The sequence below is a fragment of the Herpailurus yagouaroundi genome, unplaced genomic scaffold (assembly GCF_014898765.1).
Source record: "Herpailurus yagouaroundi ecotype Mexico unplaced genomic scaffold, PumYag 196, whole genome shotgun sequence".
Taxonomy (NCBI): domain Eukaryota; kingdom Metazoa; phylum Chordata; class Mammalia; order Carnivora; family Felidae; genus Herpailurus; species Herpailurus yagouaroundi.
Genome location: NW_024412427.1, coordinates 12,664,565 through 12,684,000, shown reverse-complemented (window position 1 = coordinate 12,684,000; position 19,436 = coordinate 12,664,565). Strand labels below are relative to the sequence as shown.

General features: G+C 42.9%; 1 protein-coding gene across 1 annotated transcript in view; it reads left to right on the top strand.

Annotated features, from left to right (window-relative positions):
- The window catches only part of MAPRE1 (microtubule associated protein RP/EB family member 1), a 30,470-nt gene extending 14,552 nt beyond the window's left edge, over nucleotides 1-15,918 (top strand). Inside the window, exons 3-7 of the mRNA XM_040447340.1 lie at nucleotides 2,720-2,865; nucleotides 5,208-5,415; nucleotides 7,939-8,060; nucleotides 12,430-12,582; nucleotides 14,174-15,918. Of these exons, the coding sequence (XP_040303274.1) occupies nucleotides 2,720-2,865; nucleotides 5,208-5,415; nucleotides 7,939-8,060; nucleotides 12,430-12,582; nucleotides 14,174-14,230 (686 nt within the window). The 3' untranslated portion in view covers nucleotides 14,231-15,918. The remainder of the gene's footprint in view (nucleotides 1-2,719; nucleotides 2,866-5,207; nucleotides 5,416-7,938; nucleotides 8,061-12,429; nucleotides 12,583-14,173) is intronic.
- The last annotated feature ends 3,518 nt before the right edge of the window (nucleotides 15,919-19,436 follow it).

The window sequence follows — 19,436 nt, the reverse complement described above, 5'->3', positions numbered from 1 at the left end:
GATGTGTTTATATTTCTTTTGTGAATTGTCCAATTACCTTGTCCATTTTTATGAGGTGTTAATTAATGTTTTTCTTTATGTATCATTTCTCTGCTTCAGCCAGCTACAGTGTAGCAGCATGGTATATCTTTTCTCCCCATCTAGGAAATGCTTCTTTATTCAACTGTAAGTTGTTCTAAGAGGATGTAAGATGATGGTACAATGCAAAAGAACGGTGGGCGGGGAGTTCAGGATACCTGGGGTCTGGTTCTAAGCTTGCTCTCTGGCCTCTGTGGTCTTGGGCCACAGTTTTTCGTCCTCAGTTTTTAAATTTATGATGGCTCTAAGGATTCTTCTGGCTCTAAAATAAGGAACTGTGATAGTTCATCAAACAGGTTTTTTCTGAGAAGCATATGACTACTGCTTTTAAGTGGTTTTGGTTGACTTTAGCCAGAAGTTCATGGATGGCTTGAGAATAGTGTGCATTTAGTAAATGCACATTATTTTGCTGTTTCAGAAAATTTCCTTTCATGTGTAGAGCAGTGCTGTGGGTATAGATGCTTAATACATTATTTTCTGTGTGTGTGTATGGGTTTATGTGCATGTGTTTTTTAAGCTGATTTTTATGCATCACATTTACATTACAATTAGTAAACTGTAACTCTTTTTATTTATTTTTTTTAATTTTTCTTTTAATGTTTATTTTTGAGAGAGACAGAGACAGAATGTGAGTGGGTTAGGAGCAGAGAGAGAGGGAGACACAGAAGCAGAAGCAGGCTCCAGGCTCTTGAGCTGTCAGCACAGAGCCCGACGCGGGGCTCGAACCCACGAGCCGTGAGATCATGACCTGAGCCGAAGTCGGACGCTCAACCGACTGAGCCACCCAGGCGCCCCAAATTGTGACTCTTTTTAAATGTAACAGATTACCCTTCTTTATGCTCTTAGTTTGTTGAAGAAACTTGGTCATTGTCCTCTAGAATGTAGGAAGCTCTTGGTGTCCCTATTTTAAAAGTATAAATACTGCTAATTGAGTCCCTGGACCTAGAATTCCTTCAGTATATTTTTGTTGGACAAGAAAGTAAATCTGGCACCTCGAAAACCAGGCTTTCACTTTCTGATGCTTCTTTCTACTCAGACTGTCACTGTGGTCACTGAAGTGCTTCTGCCCTTTGCATCTTCTTTCCAAAAATGATGATAGTGGCACTGTTATGCTAGAACTGGCCGGGAGCCAGATTGGCCTGATTTAAAGTAAGTTGACAGTGCGTATTACAGCAGTCTCGCTCTGCAGAATGCCCCTTGGTTCGTCCCTGGGTTTCTTGTCCCTACCCCTGGTTGGCTCCTTTGGCCCCTTTAACCTTTAGCCCTGCAGGGACAGTTCAGTGCACTGGGAACCCTTCCCTGTCTGAGGAGAGTGTGGTCTGGTAGGCATTAGAGGAGTTACATTCATGGACATTTTAAGCACCAAGGAAATATTTTTGGGGGTGGTGATGGGAAAAAATGGGAAAGTGGGGGGAAGGAATGAAATTGGAAAGCAAATGGGATGAAATCTATGTAATGATTGTCTGTAGTTCCTTTAAAAAAATTAAATGGGAGAACACAAAAATGTCTTCTATTTAACTTTGTTTATAAACTGTTGGGTTAAGTTTATGTAGAGATGTAAAACCTCAGGGAGACAGTCCTCTTAGAAAAACATTTATTTAACCTGGGTCAGAGGATGGATCTTTAAAGTACTTGGGAAATCCCTACTCTTGCTAGTGGAGAGGAGGGTATGTCCTTGCAAAAAACCAGAGTCACCTCTCTTTCTGTTTTTGCTCTTCTAGGCATTCGTTTTCTTTTTCTTTTCTTTTTTTTTTTTTAAGTTGTTTTTAGAGAGAGCACACGTGATTGGGGGAGGGGCAGAGAGAGACAGAGACAGAATCCCAAACAGGCTCCACAGGGTCAGTGCAGAGCCCGATGTGGGGCTTGAACTCACACCCTGAGATCATGACCTGAGCTGAAGTTGGACTTAACCAGCTGAGCCACCTATGTGCCACTCGTGTTAATTTTTCTTTATAGTGGTCATTTTATTGTCATGCTGGTTTGTTACAAAGAATAGTTTTAAAATTTCATAGAAACATTTCTTTTCTCCTCATCACAGGCTTCTGCATTGCAAGTGTGTTAGAACTTAGGTGAAACCAGTCTTGTTACTGATTTTGATTAAATTTTTTTTTTTCAACGTTTATTTATTTTTGGGACAGAGAGAGACAGAGCATGAACAGGGGAGGGGCAGAGAGAGAGGGAGACACAGAATCGGAAACAGGCTCCAGGTTCCGAGCCATCAGCCCAGAGCCTGACGCAGGGCTCGAACTCACGGACCGCGAGATCGTGACCTGGCTGAAGTCGGACGCTTAACCGACTGCACCACCCAGGCGCCCCTCTTGTTACTGATTTTGAGAAATTGACTTTGAAGTCATGTGGTAATGAAGCTTTTGGGTTTTATAGATCTACCTTGTTATTTTTTTAATTAATTAATTGTTTTGAAGTAAACTCTACCCCCAATGTGGGGCTCAAACTCACGACACCAAGATCAAGAGTTGCATGCTCTGTCAATGGAGCCAGCCAGGCACCCCAGTAGGGTCCAATTTACAATTTTTTGAATTGTACATGGGTTAAATAGGTCTGAGTAAAAGTTCATCCTGCTTTTTTAATCATAGCATTTAATGACCTAAGTGTGTATTTTATTCTCTTGTTGTTCATTCAGGGGCTGCCTATTGTCAGTTTATGGACATGCTGTTCCCTGGCTCCATTGCCCTGAAAAAAGTGAAATTCCAGGCTAAGCTAGAACACGAATACATCCAGAACTTCAAAATACTACAAGCAGGTTTTAAGAGAATGGGTGTTGACAAAGTAAGTAAATTTTATTCTTTCATTTAGATTTTTCTTTTTAGGTTGTTTCTTAACTAGTAATTGTTACTAGTGGACATTTGCTCCCCTTCCCCCCTCCCCCCCCCCAGCCCAATTCATATAGTTATCTTTTCTCCAGTTAACATAGAATTTACTGGGAGCAAAGTTTCCCTCTACCCTCCTATCCTTGGTTCTCCTGTTTTTCTCCTTTATTTTGAAGTTACTAGTGTTTGGAGGAATCAACCTGTAAATCTGTACTCATGATTTTTTTTTTTTTTTAAATAATACTGTTTAATCTTTATTAGTCTGAGATCTAATCCTTTTTATCCCTGGATTTACATCTGTAAAGCATAGCATATGGTAGAAGAAGTAGTTCTAATAGAGAAGATTCTAGAGATACTTGCTTTTTATAGCAGGGTATAGGGAAGATCCCTTGTGGGTGCTGGCAAGTTTCCCTTTTGCCCCCAATGATATTTGAAGGTACCAGAAACACAGTCCACCAGACTTCATTAAGGACAAATGTTATCTCTGTTTTAATAGATAATGTATTACTGCAAAATTAATGTTTCTCCCCTCCCTGCTCATTAGAATGGTTTGTTCTTTTATTTTTTTAAATTTTTTATTAAAAATTTTTTAATACTAATTTTGAGAGAGAGAGAGAGAGAGAGAGATAGACTGAGTGGGGGAAGGGCAGAGAGAGAGAGGGAGACACAGAATCTGAAGCGGGCTCCAGGCTCTGAGCTGTCAGCACAGAGCCTGTTGCAGGGCTTGAACCCACGGACCATGAGATCATGACCTGAGCCAGAGTCAGACACTCAACCAACTGAGCTACCCAGGCTCCCCTAGAATGGTTTATTCTTTTAAGTCATTTTTGGGGAAAAACATTTTTTTAGTAAAGTTTGTAATCACTCATTATCTTGCTGGTGTCGCTGGTCTGTATTTGCTGTGAAATCAGTCTTATTTTTATTTTAGTTTTGTCTCTATAGAATACATAGAACATACATTTGTATTGAATGAAAATCATTTTGTTACCAGGCATAGTTTAAATTAGGTGTAGCTTATTATATGCAGTAATTTTTCTTTTCATAGAATTCTATTTTATTCTATTAAATTTTTTTTAATGTTTATTTTATTTTTTGAGAGAGAGAGAGCGTGAGTAGGGGAGGGGCAGAGAGAGAGGGAGACACAGAATCTGAAGCAGCTCCAGGCTGTGAGCTGTCCATATAGCCCGATGCGGGGCTTAAAACCATGAACTGCGAGATCATGGCCTGAGCCAAAGTCGGACACTTAACCGACTGAGCCACCCATACATCCCTATGCTTTATTTTTTTCAACAAGGAAAATTTCTAAAGCATACAAAAGTAGAGCGACTAGTACGATGATCCCTCATGAACTTCAGCAATTATCAAATCATGGCCAGTTTGTTTCAGATATACCTTTACCCCACCTGCTGTAGTCAGGGAGTATTGAGAAGTGAGTTCCACATGTAACATTTTGTTTGTAAATGCTTCAGTATCATACAAAGTAATTTCTTAAAATTGTATTTATTTGCTTAGAGGGGTAAATATGGTTCAGATTATTACATACATTCTTCTTTATAAAAATACAATTGCCACTGGAATCCTTGAAGAGTTAAAAGATAATTACACTCTGGCCAACGGTCCAACAATTTGAGGTCATAACTGATAACACGATCCTTGTACAATAAAAAAGTTTACAGGGTCCTTAAAGTATATTTTAATAGGATTGGAATTACTTGAAAAACATAACCGTTTTGTAGAAATCTGTTCTGGGACTGATTATGTACCTTGAGCGGTTTTTAAGACAGAATTTTTTTCCCCCTTTCTTTTTTTTCTGGATGAATTTTTTTTTTTTTTTTCCAGTTTTACTGAGATGTGGTTGACATGACAGAATTTTCTTTAACAGTTCATTGTAGGTACCGGTGGTTGGTTTGTGCTCTAGGTTTCATACTTTGTGATAGGCACTGTGGCCGTGCAGGTTGCATAGGAGATTTACTCTTTACAGTGCAGTGACATGTCTTCAGATGCCTTTGGATATGTGTATGTGACTTCTATATGATACAAATGATGCTTATTCTTTTGCCTTTCTAATTCCTTTTGATGGACTGGGAGGGTGGTTGCCAGGTCTAAGTACTTTGTGGAAGGCAAACTGAATTAAACTCACTCTATAAACTTTCAGGGGCTTACTTAGCGCTAAGTTCTTGCCTCTAAAAATTTTTTTTTCTCCTTTTGGCAGAGCTTTATACTGATTTGATGCATGGACATGTTTGATGCTTGCCAAAAGCCTCTTGCTTTGGGCTAAATAGTCTTGATATTTCTCTGCAGATAATTCCTGTGGACAAATTAGTAAAAGGAAAGTTTCAGGACAATTTTGAATTTGTTCAGTGGTTCAAGAAGTTTTTTGATGCAAACTATGATGGAAAAGACTATGACCCCGTAGCTGCCAGACAAGGTCAAGAAACTGCAGTGGCTCCCTCCCTTGTTGCTCCAGCTCTGAACAAACCGAAGAAACCTCTCAGCTCTAGCAGTGCAGGTAAAACAACAAAAAAAAAAAACACCATTTCCAAATAATAGTATTCCAAGTATTCATTCATTCAGCCTTCAGTCAGAATCTCTTGAGCAGCTGTTGGCTTTGGGAGATTAAGCAGCTCACTCCCAGCCATGTGGTATGAGCATGGGTTGTGGCACAAGGCAGACCTGTGTTTGTTCTTGGGTCACTGTCGCCCTGTTGAAGCCACTTCATCTCTGCCCCACAGTTTATTTCTGTATAAAGTGGGAATTTCAGTACTTGTCCCAGAGGGTTATTCTTGAGGCCTGAATGAATTCAATGAATTTAATTTTGTCAACACTGTTTACTTGTGTGGGGTAGAAATTCTTCAGGTCAGCTCACATAGAAGAGAGCTTTAGTTTGAACATGAGGACATTTCACAGGACCCGAGGATGGGAAGTTACAGCCAGATGTGAATACCTAGGAACTGAAGGAGTTTCCTAGGTCTCTTAGGGACTGTGCTTGGCTCTCTGCATCATCGTTCTGTCTGCAGACCAGCTTCCTGTGCTTACTTCAGGCTTCCCTGTCCTCCCTAAAATTTGAGCTGCTGAGTGGCTTTGGCTTGCTGTGATGCCAGCAGAATCTGGGAGGCAGTTTTTAGAGACCTTCTCTAGAAGGTTTTGGCCTGGTAGGTTTCCCAAAACCTGTAGTGTATTCATGAAACACACATACGCTTTGGGACAGGGCAGGTGTTCTACAAATGCTAACTCCTCCTTTTCCAGAAGGTAGCAAGAATATTAGTTAAGATCCCATAGTACCTTGAGAGAGAGGCTGATCCATCTGGTAGATAGAGAGGGACATTGAGTACTCTTAATTTTCATAGCTTTATGGATATACAGCTTTATTAAGATGTGATTCATTTGCCATACAATTCATCCATTTAAAATAGACATTTGAGTTCTTTTTAGTATATCTACAGATATGTTCAACTATCACCACATCCAATTTTAGAATATTTTTATTACTCCCAAAAAGAAACCTCGTGTATGCCCTGTCGCAGTCACTTCCCGTTTTCCCCTAGCTCTTCCCTTCCCCTCAATGCCAGGCAACCACTGATCTGCTTTGTCTGTGGATTTACCCATTCTGGACATTTCACATAAAGAGGATCATAGAGTATGTGGTCTTTGTGTCTGGCTTCTTTCACTTAGCATAATGTTTCCCAGATTCATCCACGTTGTAGCACGTGGCAGTACTTGGTGGTTTTTAATGGCTAAGTTATACTGCATTGTATGGCCGTACCACGTACCATGTATCTGTTTACCACTTGATGATCATTTGGGTTGCTTGCACTCTTGAGCTGTTATCAGTAGTGCTGCTTTGAACACTCCTATATAGGTTTCTGTGTGGGCCTATGTTTTCATTTCTCTTGGCATATATCCAAAGGTATATACTTGTGGAACACAATTCTTGGGTCATGTGGTTACTCTGTTTGACCTTTTGCAGAACCATCTATTTTCCAAGTGGCTGCAGCGTTTTACATTCCCATCAGCAGAGTGTATGAAGGTTCTGATTTCTCCAAATACTGGGTGTTAGCTTCTTAGAGTGGGGATCTGTGTAGGTAACCCTGTGCATTTCGTATTTCAGGTGCTGGTAACAGGCAAGTGGAGACTTGTAGTAAGCATTCAATCTTGGGGATGAACGCAGACTAGAAATCACCCAGAGGAATGCCTGTACTTGTGGGTGGAAGGCCTTATGGTTACTGAATAGTTTGGGGTATCAGGAAGATCAGATATTTTTAAGCCTGGCATAATGTGCAGCTTTACAAAATAGTTGCTGAATACATGATTAAAATCATGGGTGATAAATTTACCTCAAGGTAGCCCATCCTTGATTGTTTTAACTTGACTGCTCTTTCCATGTTTTAACTTCACTACCTTTTTTGGCTCTACTTACAGAGAAGTCTGTAAATCCTAGTCAGGGTGCTGCTTTTCTCTCATAACCCTCCTAAACACCTTCTAAAAGTGAACAAGGTGCAGGTTTTGAGGTAATTAGCGGTAACAGCAGTCTCTACCACCCTCCCCTTCCCAAGCCAAGAAGCTTGAGGTTCTAAGGTAGAGCGCATCTGACTTCCCAGATGGGGGACCTTGGGCACCTGACAGCAGCTGGGGCTGTGAGCTCACTCCTGGCATGAAGTTTGCCTTTGCTCCATGGAGTTGTCCCTGTTAGTGGATTTGGTTGGAGCTAGGTTAAGGTGGACCGTCTGTATGCGCCAGAATGACTGTGTCTCTTTCAGGTGATAGTCCTCTTAACCCCAGTGGAAGAAAGACCTCACAGAGGGACTCATTCCCAGCACCAAAGATGGTGGCTAAAGTCGGTACTTGACTCTGCTGCCAGGATAAAAACCACCTTGGGCAAACGTGGGAGTGCTGTCTTGCATGCTGGGCTCTCTACGTTGGGCCCCTTCACTACACAGCTGTGGAGGGCAGTTGTTCACAGCCTCCTCTTGCCCCGTCCGTTCTTTTGGTCTTGAAATTTCTCCTCTTAAAAAAAGCTCTGCTCCTCTCTCAGCTCCACAGAGGCCCATTGCGACCCACAGAACTACTGCAACCCCTAAGGCTGGCCCAGGTGTGGTGCGAAAGAATCCTGGTGTGGGCAACGGGGATGACGAAGCAGCTGAATTGATGCAGCAGGTAGGCACCTCCTCTGTCCAAGACGGGAGTCGCTTCGGGGGACGGACACTTGGCAGCACTGACCACGAGAGGGCTGTCGGTGCTCTTGCAGAAAGACCTGCCGCGCCCCCCTGCTGAAGCAGTTCTCGTGGCATGTGAGCGCTTTGGGTGCTGTGTGGGGACCGAGAGGGTGCAGGAGGAGGTGGAAGAGAGGGGTCAGGCGTTTCTAAGATATGTTAGTGTGACGGAGACCGATGTCTTTGGAAACCCACCCCTACGCTAGAACCCTCTCGAAGGTTTCTGGAACCGTTAGGGTTTTGTGGGATTCAGAGAGTGTCTCTTGAATTTTGGCTCTGACAAAAGATGAAGGAGAGTTCCTTTCTAAATAGTAATTAAAAGAAGACTGCACGGGCTCTCTGCTGAAATCCTGGGTCACTAGAGATCCAGGTTACGGTGGAACTGGTATGGAAAGCCCGCTGTTGCTCTTTTGTTCTTAATCAGTTCAGTGATTTGAAATGCATACTTCAGGATTAGTTAGATGTTCTCAAGGTACTTGTCAGAGGTCTCTGTGGATCTGAACAGAGTTTAGACTTTTACGTGTTTTCTCACCAGTCCGTAGAGTTTTGTTTGTTGGATTGCTTTTGGATGATTCTCTTGATTAATTCCAGTTTTAAAGTCAGGGATGCTCTGTGATTCCTGTGAGTTTGAGATCGAATCCTTTCACTTTCCTAAAAGCCAAGTCTTAAAACCTAGAGGTAGTGACCTCACTTTGACCTGGAACCTCTCGTGACCCCAACCCTGCTCCTTGGAGTTGAGGACGTAAGAACCTGCCAAGAGATCACAGTTTTTTGTTTCGTTTCATTTCGTTTTGTTTTGTTTCATTTTGTTTTGTTTTGCTTTGTTTCAGTCTTCCATTTCTGCGTGCCCTGTGCTCCTAGGTGCCATGGGAATGTCAAGGTGACTGGGTCACCGTCCCCATTAGTGTGGCTGCCTCGAGTGCCCACTGGGCGTGGTCACTGTGAAATACAGAAGTCCTGGAGAAAAAGACTTCCCCGAAACTGGTGGTTTTCAGGCAAGGATGTACACAGGAAGCAATCTCAGAGAAAAGCAGTGTTGCTGAGGCCAAAGCTGGGTGGCCAGCACAGGGTTGATCTTGTACTCTGTAGGAGAAGACACAGCAGCTTCTGTGAGACTGCTGCTCTTGGCTCACTCAGCTTGTGTCCTGTGTGATGGGGCACAGGCTTTGGGTTCTATACATTTGGGGATTTTCCTGACTCTGCCATTTAACTTCTTGGGGTCAGTTAACCTCTCTGAACTGACTGTGTGTTGTGTGAGGTGGGGCTAATATTTTGCTCATGGTAGTTGAGCGGGCCACATGAGCTGATGTGCTGTCAGGTTCTTCGGGTGGGGTTTGGGATAAATGGGGAAAATGGCAGTGGATAAGAGACCATTGTAATTATTATGGCTGTTGTCTGTGGTCTTGATAGAGTGAAATAGATTCTGAATTGTCTTTCTTAAAAGTTCACAGGAGCCCGATTGTCTCGGTGAAATATACAGATGTTAATGATAAAAACAAAAATAGCTGACGTTTTGAGAGCGGTTTGCCATTGCTCTCCCAAGTGCTTCAGTTTCACTTTTGCACTTTTGTGTTAGTCCTGTGAGGCCTCGCAGACCAGGACAGTGTGCCTGGGGAGGTCACGGGACCTGCGCTGGGGTTTGAGCCAGCTGCCTCACGCCTGCCTCAGAAGTACTTTGGCTTGCACGGGGTTTCCATTTTAATTTTTTTTTAATGTGAAGGATTTTTTAGATTTTCTCCAGGTTGCCAGAGTCCTTACCTGTGATACTCTGTCACTGATCCCTTGGCTCATTGACATGATCTGTCTGGCCCTTGGAAGTATTTGAATTTGTGCCCCTTGATAAAGGTGTAGAGGTCTGGGGAACGTGACTGATATGGGAAATAGAGCAAGATGCGCTTCTTACGATAAGAGGACAACAGTGTATTCTTCACAGATTTCCTCGTGGTGTTCATTTCCTTAGGAGAGCTGCAGTGATTGCACCTTCTTAAGGCATCCTGGAGAAATTTACTTTTGGTTGAGTCCAAAGCAGCACTGTTCGAAAGAAGGAGAATGCAAACCAGAAATGTGAGGCGTATCTATAATTTAAAATATTCTAGTAGCTACATTTAAAAAAGTGAAAAGAAACACATGAAATTTCTTCTCATGACCCATTACCGAATCTATCCAAAGTGTTATCATTTTAACATGTAGTCATTACAAATAATTATCAATGAGATATTTTATGTTTGAAGACTGTACTAGGTCTTTGAAATCCAGTGTGTATTTAATATTTACAGCCGGTCTCAATTGCATTGGCCACATTTCAAGTGCCCAAATAACTACTTGTGGCCCCCAGCTACCATAGTGGCCAGTGTAGGTCCAAAGCATTCTCCTTGGGTTTCCTAGATTATGGCTATTACTTTACTACAAGAGAAAGTTTAAGAGTGGCATTGATGACTAGCCACAGGGTTTTAATAACCTCATTAGTAAGCATTTAGAGGAGTGGGGAGTGAAAGCCAGTGACTTGTTAGTGTATACTGAGTATTTCGTGTGTGTTTCTTGTGGATATATAGTTATTGAGTGATACCCTGGAGGAATGCTGCGTTGGCCCCACAGGTGGGGCCCAGAAGGCTGGGTTCTGGTGCCCTTGATGATTTGTAGGCCTGAGGAGGTTTGAGTGGGTTTGTGGGTGAGGCACTAGTGAATCCTGAGTGGTAGACTCCAAAGTATAGCATACCTTTTGAAGCCATTTTGACTTCCTTTTCATCCTCTGTCACTGATGTGATTAGAAGGCCTCTTCCCTGGCTCTTGGATCTTGGAACTGAGGATTTAAGGCAGCTTCCTACTGGTGGGGTTGGTCAGTTCTTGCCCTTCTATCCCCTAGCATGTTCTGCTTTGGGGCTGATAGTTTAAAGAAAGCAACAAGCAGCAGTAAAGTGATTTCTGTGGTTGATAAAGGATGAGTGAAAGACTGTTTAGAACCTTGATTCGGGTTGGTCTGTTCAGGCCTTTGATGATGAACATTGAAATTAAGTAATTGACAGAATGGTCCTGGTGGTTCTTGTCACCCGCTCCTCATCTCCAGAGGCTTCGTGATGGCAGCTTCTGAAGGGGGAGTTTTCTTCCACCCTGGGACAGGACTTGATCCCTTTGACTGTAGCTGGCTGCTTTGTGAGGTCATGGGGAAGCTAAAGAAGTGGTTTGCTTCAGATTCCAGCCAGTTCAGAAGGTTGGACTAGATTTCTGCAGTGCCTTTCTGGCTCTCAGAATTCCTTGCTACCCAATTGTTCTCCGCAGCTGCACCTTTGATTTCCTGGCTTGGCCTTCTCTGTGGCCCCGGCCCTGTGTGTCCTGTGAGGATTTTGTGCTGCGTGGTATGCCTTTTAATTTTCATGTCGTGAGAGTTAAATCAAACTCACATGTCATAGATTTGAATACACTGGAATGAAGATATGTATCGTGCTTCAAATATGCAAAGGGCCCTGAGAGTTGTTATGACTTTTATTGCTCTTGGTTGGATAGACCTGGCCTAAGCACTGAAATTTATTTCTTCATGGGCCTTTTGGGGGGAATGAGAGCCCCTCAGCAGGGCGCCTGGAGGATTCTGCAGCACTCATGGTGAGCCGATGGGATGCTCAGTGGAGCTAGCTGTGGAACATGGTGGGTCTGCCCCTTGCTTCCGTGTCCTGTCTCCCTTTTGAAACTCTCTTGGGAGAGAGACAGGTGCCAGGATCCTCTCCTCTTCTTTTGAGTCATGGATCGCTCTTCCGTCCCCAACATACGGCAGCCCGGTAAGAACCATTGTGTTTTCCATGCCCAAGCCTCTGTCACTTGTAGCTGTGTTTGACTAGCAGTAGTCATCTTTAGTCTTCCCCTCCTGGCTCACCATTTCTATCCTGATTCTCTGGACCAGACTGTCTCTTTCCATTGACCTTCACATGCAGAAAGACTTGGATTTGACTGACCAGTGCCCTGATAAGCACACAGTTTATGATTGTTGGCCACCTTTCTTTGCTGGGTTGTGGACTCTGCTTCTGTATTTGTCTCTGGATCCCATCGTTTTTTTTCTCCTTGATCTTTTCTCAGTCCCTGAGAAGTTCCCTCATGTTTCATGGTGTGGCCTGCCTTTTCCTTGGGGTTGTTAGAGTCAAGATGGCCATGAACAGGCCCACATTATTTCTTTGGAGATGAAGAAAACTGATATTAAACTAAAGTGGGTGTTTGTCCCTGTTAAGAGTTTGATGGAAGGCCACCTCTTCTGGGTTAGCAGGTGGTGTGATATGTTATTGGTATATAAATGCCAAGTATCTCACCCTTTTCAATGTCTTATGCAGGTCAACGTATTGAAACTTACTGTTGAAGACTTGGAGAAAGAGAGAGATTTCTACTTTGGAAAGCTAAGGAACATTGAATTGATTTGCCAGGAGAACGAGGGGGAAAACAACCCTGTATTGCAGAGGATCGTGGACATTCTCTACGCCACAGACGTACGTGTTGACATGAGGATGTTTTCTTGCCATTTGCCACCAGAGAAAATAAATTTTATCTGGTTGGTGTCAGCCGACTCAGTGCTGATGCTTGTATGTTCCAGCGTAGCAATTATCAAAAGACTTGGACTTTGACCCCTCAGAGTCAGCTAGAGAACACCTCTGCTCAACCTCCGCCTCTGCCTTGAGGTCTGTGAGCCTTTGAGTCAGGAAAAGGACATGGAGGTGGCTGGCTTGCCCTGCTTCTGTAGTTCATGGCCCCTGATAGGCGATGAGTACTACAAAATGCTCATAACGCCACCATCCCCACTCCACCCCCTACGGCTTGGACCCCTCAGCCTGAGGTGCTAGCTCCATTTTATCATGACCTGGGAACCAGGTACTGGCCCCTTTTCGATGTTCCCTGCCCACATCTGTCAGATTGTATCTTTGTGCTTGGTTCCCATTTCCTCCCAGTAGTTTATGGGCCAGTTTCTTGGGATCCGTGTGTATTATTACACAACCGAAGCTGCTGATATTAATCATGACACATTAGCTGATCATGGAAGACTGATTTTCCCTAGATTTAGGATTTGCTATCTTGCTATGTTCACTGTTGACTGGCTTTACTTTTGTGTAAATCTGCATACCTAGCAAGGTCTGTAGGATCAAGCTGCAGTGTATATCTGAGTGTTTTATGGTATAGCAGTATACGAACATAAGGTAATATTAGTATTGTCATTAACGCTGTTCTCTAAACACATCGAGTGAATTTGGGGGGGATCGAGACATGATGAAAAAAATACTTTGTTCAATAAATCCTTATCCTGGGCTTGCTCTGGGCAGCTAATGAAAACAGAGGTGACGAAGATATAGGGGTCCTTGGGCTAGTCTGAGTATTATTTTAGTGGTGTCCTATCTTAGGTAAATTCAGCTGTAGAGATTTAGTTTAAAAAAAAAAAGATGGTAGTTGAAGGGGAAGTCGGATTTTTATGGTGGTGTAGCCATTGTCACGTGCCAGAATGCCCGGAGCCGGTGTGAGGCGGGAGCCGTGAATCTGCTTTCCCATGCCACTGAGGTGGAGTCAGTCTTACCGCTCTTGTGGGTATTGTGAGTGTCTTGGGTGAACCCACAGCACCTGCAATTGCATGAGTGGTTCCTGAGTGTGATCAAAAGAGTGCGGAAAGGAAAAGCAGGCTGTGGGACAGCTTATTGACGGGAGGTGGCGTTACATTGAACTCCATCATGACTTCAGGGATTTTTGAGGGTAAATTTTCTTTTTTTTAAAACAACCTTATTGAGGTATAATTGACATAACGAACCGTACACATTGAAGTACAACTTGATGTGTGAAATCTTCGCCAAAATCAAGAAATCAACTTTTGAGAGTAAATTTGTGCTCAGTTTTTTTGCCTTTTGTGAGATTGTTTCTACTGTCTAAGAAAAGTAGCGGTCACTGGCCTTGTGCTATTAAATGTCAAGTGTGTGGTAGAGACAGGAAGAGCCGTAGACTTTGAGAGGCTTTCAGTATGAGGAAAGTGACCCCCCAGTAGAAACTGATGGTTCACTTGGTGCTGAGTAATAGCTTTCCCCTCTCGTTTCCCCATTTTAGGAAGGCTTTGTGATCCCTGATGAAGGGGGCCCACAGGAGGAGCAAGAAGAGTATTAACAGCCTGGACCAGCAGAGCAACATCCGAATTCTTCACTCCAAATCATGTGCTTAACTGTAAAATATTCCCTTTTATTATTCTTAGAGGACTCACTGGTTTCTTTTCATGAGCAAAAAGTACCTCTTCTTAAAGTGCACTTTGCAGAAGTTTCACTCTTTTTCCAATGAGTTTGAGTTAGGAGCTTTCACCTTGTAGCGGAGCAGTATTAACACCTAGCTGGCTCACCTAGGGAGCAGAGAGGCCGACCATGGGGCTCCCCGTGTGGACGCTGGTAACACTGGTTGCTGGAGAAGGTGTTTTTATGTAATGCACTGAGGTGGAGACCTCAGTAGAGAAATGTAAAGACTGATTTGAATTTTAAGCTGATGTGAAATCTTGGCAGAGAACGTTTTAATAAATAAATGCCTTAAGAGTATTTAAAATATGCTTCCATATTTCAAAATATAAAATGGAACGTGACAGATTTACGTGTTTGACATTGTGTCTGGGACGGAAGGGCCAGACCTCTGGACCTTTGGTATCTGCTGTTCACAGGCCTTGCAGGGCTGTTTGAATCTGCAAAGGCCTACACCTTGGCCCAGAAGGAAAGTTTAAAAAGTTGCTCTGTAAAGCCATTTGGTGTCCTTGACCGGTTGTATCCCTGCCCTGAGAAGCAAGAGGCATTGTTGCCTGGACGAACAGAGGGTGTGTTTCAGCCCTGACATGTTTGAGTTGTAGAGCTTCAATTTCAGTGAACATTTCTCTGACGATTTTTCCAGTTATCCCTGAAATTTCTATGTATTATGTTTTTTGGGAAATGAGGTGTGTCCAGTTTTTAAATCTAACAACTACTTTTGGGGACTTGCCCACATCTCTGGGATTTGAATGGGGGTCGTGTCCCATTTTACTGTCTTTTAAGTTTACATTGAACATGTTTCTCTTCTCTGCTCCCCTTGCCCACTGGGGACTCCTCTTTGGCTCCTTAAAGTTTGCTGCTTAGAGTGTAAGTTCAGCAGGCAGGTGGTCACGCTGCAAGTTCTTTCTGGACCTCTGGCAAAGGGAGTGACCAGTGAAGGCCGTCGCTACCTTGGGCTCTGCAAGGCTGGGTGTTCTTGGTACCTGCTGTCCACAGCCCTCCACTGTTATCGGAATACTTTGCCAGTGCACTAATCTCTTTGGAGATAAAATTCGTTAGCGTGTTACTAAATGTTAATTTTCTTTTGCAGAAAATACAGTACCGTGTCTGAATTAATTATTAATATTTAAAATATTTCATTCCTTAACTCTTCCTCATTTGCTTTACCCCTAGCCTATTCAGTTCCTTTGTTTGGCAGAATTCTGCAAAATGTGTGTCACCCACTACTGAGATTGTTCAGCCCCTGATGTATTTGTATTGATTTGTTTCTGGTGGTAGCTTGTCCTAAAATGTGTGTAGAAAGCAGATATTTTATGATAAAATTGTTGTGTAGTGCATGCTCTGTGTGGGATTCAGAGGAAAACCCAGATTCAGTGATTAACAATGCCAAAAAATGCAAGTAACTAGCCATTGTTCAAATAACAGTGGTGCTATTTCTCTTTTGTGGCCTTTTAGACTTTTGTTGCCCTAAAATTCCATTTTATTGGGAACCCATTTTCCACCTGGTCTTTCTTGACAGGGTTTTTTTCTACTTTAAACAGTTTCTAAATAAAATTCTGTATTTCAAGAGTGTCATGTCTTCTGAAGTTTGTCTTGCCCTGGGTATATTCTTTTAGGTTCAAATGGTAAGGGGCCAATTCTTCTTTCTTAAATTTGGACTGATCTTTTCAAATCTTTCACTGTTTTTTTCAAATGTGCTTATTTCTAAGCCTGTTCCTTTTTTCTCTGTTCTTGACATTACATTTCTCGGCTTCCTGCTGTTAGACATTCTCATGTTACTGTGAGAGGTTTTTTGAGAAGTCCAAGGCTTGGCCCATCTGCCTTGAAGTCTTTTCAGGCGGATTCCACCTGAGAAACGTACTGCTGGATAGTGCTTGCTGGATACCATGGGGAGATAACTTTTTTCCCCCCTGAAAGTATGTTTCAAAGGCAGTGGACACAGTCTGAATCTATGAAATAACCTGAAATTGTCATCATTTTTCCCTCCTTTTTAAAAATTCTGTGCCAGAAGAAGTGAGTTCAGAAGGAGACTTGCTGCCATTTTCAGTATGAAACAAATGGGTAGGAGGTAATTTTCTGTGTGGTCTTTAGGGTGCCTGCCACAATCATGGATGCTCTGTAAACCCAACTTGATGATTTTGCGTAGGGTTAAATCCATGTTACTTCCTCTAGAAGTTAAGAGTATGCGCCTTCAGAAGGAATTTGATACCCCATGTGTTGGTAATCTACAAGAAGATGCCTCCAGGCATGCTTAGAGTTTGTGAAGATACTGTTGGGTAAGGTGCACTGAGAAGTTACCCTGGAAGGAGTGAAGCTGCTACTGCCTGCACCTCTGACCTAAGTCTTTTGACCTCGTTGTTTCGGCTGAGGCCTGTGAAGTCCTTTGATCTGACTGGTTCAGCTTAGGTCACTGGTGCAGTTAACTTGAATAAGCTGCTTGGTTTGCTTGGCAAGTTCTGTGTTGTTTGAGGATAGGTAAACAGACGGGTCCTCTGGCTGGATTTGGATTTAGGATTCACTCAGGCTGGTGGTCCTCAAACGGATGGGCTTCAGAATCATCTGAGAAACTTGGCTGACATAACGTGTTTCTAAAGTCCATCTCCAGAAATTCTGAGTTGGAAGATTGAAAATCTTACTGTGTACCTCAGGTGACCCGGGTTTGATGCAGCCCTCAGACTTGCACTTTGGCCTTACGTATGTGCCTGCAAGTTCAAGTCTAATTCTGACAGGGGGGAACATCAGGTTTGAGTCCTTGCAGGCCCCTCTTAGCTTTGTGACTTCTGAGTTAATGGATCTCTCTTGTTCTGACCTGCCCAATGGGGATGATGAGGTTGGCCGAAATGCCTCCCTCACCGGCCTCTTGTTGGGATCAGAATGAGCGGACAGAAAAAGCAGCCCCAACCTAAGAAAGCCCTACATAGGTTCTTCAGCTCCAGCTCACATTCTCTAGAATTTTTAGATGAGAAAAGCGTGGAGAGGGTTTTTGTATCCTGAAAATCCAGGAGGGCATTGCTTAAGATAGGCTTGGAATACTTTGTAAAATAAGTAACAAGTTCTTTTACTGTTTCTTGTTCAGCTTGGTGGTGGTATTGAGGAGTCCAGCTCCTTTAGGTTTTCAGACAGTGATTTTGATCCTGTTTTCCCCAAGTGACAGTGAAGTCTAAACACACATTTCACTATTTTCTTTTAAATAAACATTCGGTGATTCAATCATTCAGATTCATGGATTTAAAAAACTTGTATTTTCTTCAAGGTGTACTCTCTAGAATGTAATGTGGTTTGGGAAAGGAAGCAGTTCTCTTTTGCTATAATCAGAGTGACTCTAGAGAAGTTTTTCTGTAAGGATTTTATAAGGTTTGGTATGGGGAGCTCCTTTTGTGATGTTGACCCCAGTTCACCACAGTCCACAAACAAAACCTAGGCTTTAAGCCTGATGAACCTAATCAGATTAGCTTGCTAGGTAGCGTGTGGGTGACCCAAATCTGACCAGTGTCAGCAGAGAGAGTGGAAGTTGAACCACATTGAACCCAAGCCTGTGGTCAGTGTTGACTTAGAATTAGGACTGTGTCATACTTTCGAATTCACACATTGCAGTTATAAAATTTTAAGATCAGATGAGTTCATATTTAGTCCTGATACTTGATTTTTTCTTACTGTTTTAACATTTGAGGATATAACCGAGTACAGGGTCTTTTGTCTGAAAGAAAGTCCATGGAGGGATTCTGTACTTAACACATGCAGCTTGTCTGTGGTTAGAACCATTAACCCAGATGACTTCAGCCGGATTGTTACGCAGTTACAACTGTTGTAGGTCTGTTTCCCTTTTGGCCAAATCTGAATTGGAAAGAAATGTTATCTTAGTCCTTGGAACACAGAGGCGCTCAGTTGAGGTGGTTAGGGTAGTGTCGTTAAACTGGTTATGTAGATAAGCAGGTCTACCCTTAGAGTTGGCTTTTTTAGGCCCCTTAATCCAAGACCTTTAAGTCAGGACCATAAAAATTAAAATCTAAATAACCTGTATTTATACTGGAGGCTTTGAGGTTCTGAAATGTAAAATGAAAATAGCCTGCACCGACCAGTTTCTGCAGGTAGGGAGAGGCAAATCTTTGTCCTGTGACTGTTTGTAAGCAAACCAGGTTAGCTGCCAAAGCTTAGAACTTTGTAGATGGTATCGAGAGAGATTAAGCGATGTCACTGGTTTGCAGTTCTGTCTGATGTCTGTCTTTAAAAATTAAAAAAAAAAAAAAAAATCCTCCTTTTTCCTGGTTTATTTTGAATGTTTTTCCCAGTCTGCAGGAATTGTTGGTGGGGATAGGCTGGATGCAGGTATGAGGAACGAGGAGGAAGAAGAATTTATTACATTTACTGATGTCTTTAACTTTCAGTTCTGGTTGTAGAATGAGATTCGGGAAGTTGGTAGGTGTGATTCAGCCCATCTGCGTTAAGTTCTAACAGAGCTGGATGGTTCTTACTAGTTTCCAGTGGGGGCAGAGGTGAGTTTCTAAGATTCAGCCTTAATGGATGATTCACAAATTGCAGGGTAGACTATTAAAGTTAAGTCCAAGATCAAGCATACAAGTGGGTAGACTGAATATATAAAGAGAGTGTGTGGCTAGAGTCCTTCTCTGACCTTTACCAAAATGAATGAGGGAGTCAGTGCTTTGGCCAGGAGGCCAGGGACCAGGAGCTGAGAGACCACAGCCCTTCTCCAGGGCCCTGCGTCCTGGGTCTGCAGAGCAGAGCTTTCCACTGGCTCAGTGAGGAGTGGAGCAAGGATGGTTTCCCCAAGATCTCTTCTGGGCCAGGAGAGAGTTAACTTAGGTCTGTAAAAAGCTGATAGGGTACTGGAGCAGAAAAGAATGGAAGAATGCCTAAGTTCCGGCAGATATTGCCCCTGGAGTCCAGTTTTCATCAGGAGAAGGATAGGATTTGTTCAGAGAAAAGCACAGTGTTTCTCAGCATCAGCTGCCTACATTTTGCATGTGAAATTATTTTTTTTAAATATGAAATTTATTGTCAAATTGGTTTCCATACAACACCCAGTGCTCATCCCAACAGGTGCCCTCCTCAATACCCATCACCCACCCACC